At 40.3% G+C, this 4,701-nt stretch overlaps 1 protein-coding gene and 1 non-coding gene across 3 annotated transcripts in view; one reads left to right on the top strand and one right to left on the bottom strand.

The window, feature by feature from the left end:
- The window catches only part of NUDT13 (nudix hydrolase 13), a 24,889-nt gene that overhangs the window by 1,904 nt on the left and 18,284 nt on the right, over window positions 1-4,701 (bottom strand). For both annotated transcript variants that reach the window (XM_003783751.3, XM_023509645.1), the window contains exon 8: window positions 3,648-3,802. In XM_003783751.3, coding sequence (XP_003783799.1) covers window positions 3,648-3,802 — 155 coding nt within the window. The remainder of the gene's footprint in view (window positions 1-3,647; window positions 3,803-4,701) is intronic.
- LOC111723158 lies at window positions 4,573-4,701 on the top strand. The gene has a single exon (XR_002771757.1). It is a non-coding gene; the product is annotated as a small nucleolar RNA SNORA11 (small nucleolar RNA).

Below are 4,701 nucleotides of genomic sequence, written 5' to 3' on the forward strand. Positions count from 1 at the left end.
AAAAAAAAAAAAAAAAAAAAAGGAATGTACAAAAAAGAATAAAATTCTGCCATTTACAACAAGGTGGATGGAACTGGAGAACATTATGTTAAGTGAAATTAAGCTGAGCACAGAAAGACAAACCTTGCATGTTCTCAGTATATGTGGGAGCTTGTATGAAAACCAATTGATCTCATGAAGACAGTAGAATGATGGTTACCAGAGGCTGGTAAGGGTAGCGAGGGGTAGGGGGATAAAGTATGGGTTGATTAATGTACAAAAATATAGTTAGATACAGTGAACAGTATTTATAGCACAACAAAGTGACTATAATCAACAATAAGGGTATACTTTAAAATAACTTGAAGAGTGTAATTGGAAGGTTCCTAACAAAGAAATGATAGGGGCGGCGCCTATAGCTCAAGGAGTAGGGCACCAGCCCCATATGCTGGGGGTGGTGGGTTCAAACCCAGCCCCGGCCAAAAAACTGCAAAAAAATAAAAAAGATAATAGAGAAAAATAAAGTTGAAAACTTGTAAAAAAAAAAAAGAAAAGAAAAGAAATGATAAATGCCTGAGTAATAGATAGTATCCCCAATTACCCTGATTTGATTAATTCATGTTGTATGCTTATATCAAAACATCACATGTATCCTATAAAGATGTATAACTATTGGCACCTGTAGCACAGTGGTTATAGCACCAGCCACATATACCAAGGCTGGCGGGTTCGAACCCAGCCCGGACCAGCTAACCAACCAAGACAACTGCCACAAAAAATAGCCGGACATTGTGGCAGATGTCTGGCAGGCAGCCGGACATTGTGGCATACACCAACAGCTACTTTGGAGATTGAGGCAAGAGAATCCCTTAAGCCCAAGAGTTTGAGGTTGCTGTGAGCTGCGACTCTACAGCACTCTACCGAGGGTGACATAATAAGACTTTGTCTCAAAATATATATATATAAAACTATTACGTTGTTTTAATTTCAAAAAGAATATACAAATGTTACTCTTTTATAAAGGATGTAGGTTAACAATAACCAAAAGCGTAGTATCTTTTTTGCAAGAAGTAAAGTAATGGAAACCTCCTCCACAGGAAGCTGAGGCAGATTAGATATTCTATGAAAACAAAAGCACACAATAGGCAGAGGTTGGCAGAGAGGAACCACCTGTCAGGGATGCTACAGAAGTGCAAGATAAGGTTGGATAAAACATCTAACTAAGTCTCTTTCAACCAGAAGTACCTATAATTTTGTATTCTTAGTCCTCAATATCCTGACCAATTTGAGCAATAAGACATTCTGAAATCAACCAATTATTAAATTTGACGTATTTATTATATGCCCACTATACTTATATCTTACTATATGTAAGATATTCTTAAATCTTGACAATAGGCTCGGCACCTGTGGCTCAAGTGGTTAAGGTGCCAGCCACGTACACCTAAGGTGGCGGGTTCGAATCCCCAGCCTGGACCCGCCAAAACAACAATGATGGCTGCAACCAAAAAATAGCTGGGTGTTGTGGTGGGCGCCTGTGGTCCAAGCTACTTGGGAGGCTGAGGCAGGAGACTCGCTTGAGCCCAGGATTTAGAGGTTGCTGTGAGCTGTGATGCAACAGCACTCTACCCAGGGGGACAGCTTGAGGCTCTGTCTCAAAAAAAAAAAAAAAAAAAACTTGACAATAAAAGATAAATTGTATCATATAAATAGTGTTGGGAAAGTTAAACCTTTATACTATGTACAAAAGTCGACTCAAAATGGATTAATGATTTAAATGTAAAGCCTGAAATAATAAAACTCTTAGACCAAAATATAGGGAATAAGCTATGTAGACATTAGCGCGAGCAGTCATCTCTTAGCTATGACACCAAAAGCACAGGCACAAAAAGAAAACATAGACAATGGGCAGCACCTGTGGCTCAAAAGGGCAGGGTGCCAGTCCCATATGCCGGAGGTGGCGGGTTCAAACCCAGCCCTGGCCAAAAACTGCAAAAGAAAAAAAAAAAGAAAACATAGACAAGAGGATTATGCCAAACTAAAAAGGTTCTGCACAGCCAAGGAATCTATCAATAGAGTGAAGAGACAACTATAGAATGGGAGAATATATTTACAGATATCTGATAAAGGGTTAATATCCAAAATTTACATCAAACTCCTACAACTCAATTCCAAAAAATAATAATCTAATCCAAATAATCCAATTAATCCAATTAAAAAATGGGCACTGGGGCTGGACACAGTGGCTCACGCCTATATCCCAGCAGTTTGGGAAGTGTTATCTGCACTCCCATGTTCACTGCAGCAATATTCACAATAGGCCAGATGTGGAAACAGCCAAAACGCCCACCAGTGGATGAACGGATAAAGAAAATGTGGTATATCCATAAAATGGAATATTATTCACCCTTAGAAAGAAGGAAATCCTGTACTCTGCAGTAAGATGGATGGACCTGAAGGACATTCTAAGTGAACTAATCCAGACACAGAAAGATAAACACTGCATGACCTCACTCACATGTGCGATCTGAAATGGTCAAACACATGGAAGCAGAGAGTAGAATGGTGATGGCGGGGGCGGGGGGGCGGTGAGTCAAGGGGTATAAGTGTTCAGTATGTAAAGTAAGTTCCGGAGATCTATATGCTACAGTTCCGGAGATCTGTATGCTACAGGGCTTATAATTAACAATACTGTATTAGAAGCAATCAGACAATTTAGTTCATGAACTTATCCTAGAAAAAGTGCTATATACCTCATTGCTGAAGATCTCTAAGGTCACCTTTGAGGTACTCCCCTTGGGAGGCTATGCACCAACACCAGCACCTAGTCTACCCTTCAAAGCAATTTTCAAACTCTTTTTCTGGAATGGCCATCAGATCTATTGTATGTATGACGCACTTTTCCAGGATAAGTTCACAAACTTAATTGTCCAACCTCATATATACATATATGAATTTGATAAGAGGGTAGATCTTATGTTAAGTGCTCTTACCACAAAAGAAAAAATAAAAAAGGAGGTGGGAGGAAACTTTTAGAGGTGATAGATAAGTTTATGGCATTGATAGTGATGATGGTTTGATGGTTTTGAGTATGTATACTTCTCTCCAAATACATCAAGTTGTATACATTAAATATCGACAGCTTTTTGAATATCAAACATACTTTGATAAAGGAATTTTTAAAAAAAAAACATTGTCAGGCTGGGTGCAGTGGCTCACACCTATAGTCCCAGCACTCTGAGAGGCCAAGGTGGGTGGATTTGCCTGAGCTCTGCGGCCAGGCTGAGCAAGAGTGAGATCCTGTTTCTAAAAACAGCCAGGCACTGTGGTAGGAGCCCATAGTCCCAGCTAGTCAGGAGCTTGAGGCAAGAGAATCGCTTGAGCCCAAGAGTTTGAGGTTGTAACGAGCTATGACATCACAGCACTCTACCAAGGGCATCAAAGTGAGACTGTCTCAAAAAAAAAAAAAAAATTGTCTCATGACTGAGATACATGCAAGAGAGAATGGAAATTCTAGACTGCAAATTCCTTGAGGGTACAAATCACATTTTATTCATCTTTGCATAATCTAAACAATATTGGACTAGACAAGTCTTAGTAAGTACTTGCTGAGCAGCAGATTGGATGAAGCAAAGAAAGAATAACATAGGGGCAACATAAGAACTTACCTCTGTCTGCCCTGGTTTCACAGTCGCGTGACAAGCAATCATGAGTGAGCTGGTAGGAAAGGGCCAGTGCTGGGATGCAGAGTACTGCAGGCTTTCCACCTCCAATCCCACCTCTTCTGCAACTTCCCGCCTAACAGTTTCTTCCAGACTTTCACCTATAAGCACTCAGATTAATTCAGGACAGCCCTGTAGTAGGAAGGGTACACAGATAGCCCATTTGTGAAAGGAGCCCAAAACTGGCTCCAAAATTTCAATGAAATACCCTTGGGAGTGTCCTAAAACTCTTGAGTTTTTACAACAATAGGAATTGGGTCCAGAGTTGGATGTTGAACTGCAATGCTTAAGGCTAACAGGTTAGTTACAAAGCAAAGTAAGAGTGGTGGCTGGAGAGACTACACTGCCCTCAGCTTTAACACAACTCCACTTTTCCCCACTTGCAAATTTTACTCCAAAAGACTGAAAAACAAAAAACCACCCAACTTGTGAATAAATATTGAATTCTAGTTAAATGTTATGTGTGTTGAATATTTAAGGGAAAATGTACTAATTAGGGGCCAGGTACAGTGGTTCACATCTGTAATTCCAGAACTCTGGGAGGCTGAGGTGGGAAGATCCTTTGAACTCTGGAGTTAGACCAGTCTGAGCAAGAGTGAAACCTCATCTCTACAAAAAATAGAAAGATTAGCCAGGTGTGGTGGCACATGCCAGTAGTCCCTAGCTACTTGGGAGGCTGAGGCAAGAGGACTGCTTGAGCCCAGGAGTGTGAGGCTGCAGTGAGCTATGATGACAACACTATACTCTATCCCAGGCAACAGAGCAAGACCCTGTCTCAAAAAATAATAATAATAAAATAAAAAAGTATTGATGGATGGATAAATGAATAGATATGTGAAAAAGTAAATGTAGTAACAAAATATAGAATCTAGGGGTATGCTCAGAGCAAGGGGCCTAAAGAATGGCTCCTCTGTTTATAACATGCCCAACAGGAAACTGGGATCATTGTGATGAGGGGCACAGAACTTGTGGCCTCTCTATCAACAAATTCCCTACATGT

This window comes from Otolemur garnettii, unplaced genomic scaffold (assembly GCF_000181295.1).
Source record: "Otolemur garnettii isolate 467f Iridium unplaced genomic scaffold, OtoGar3 scaffold00008, whole genome shotgun sequence".
NCBI lineage: Eukaryota > Metazoa > Chordata > Mammalia > Primates > Galagidae > Otolemur > Otolemur garnettii.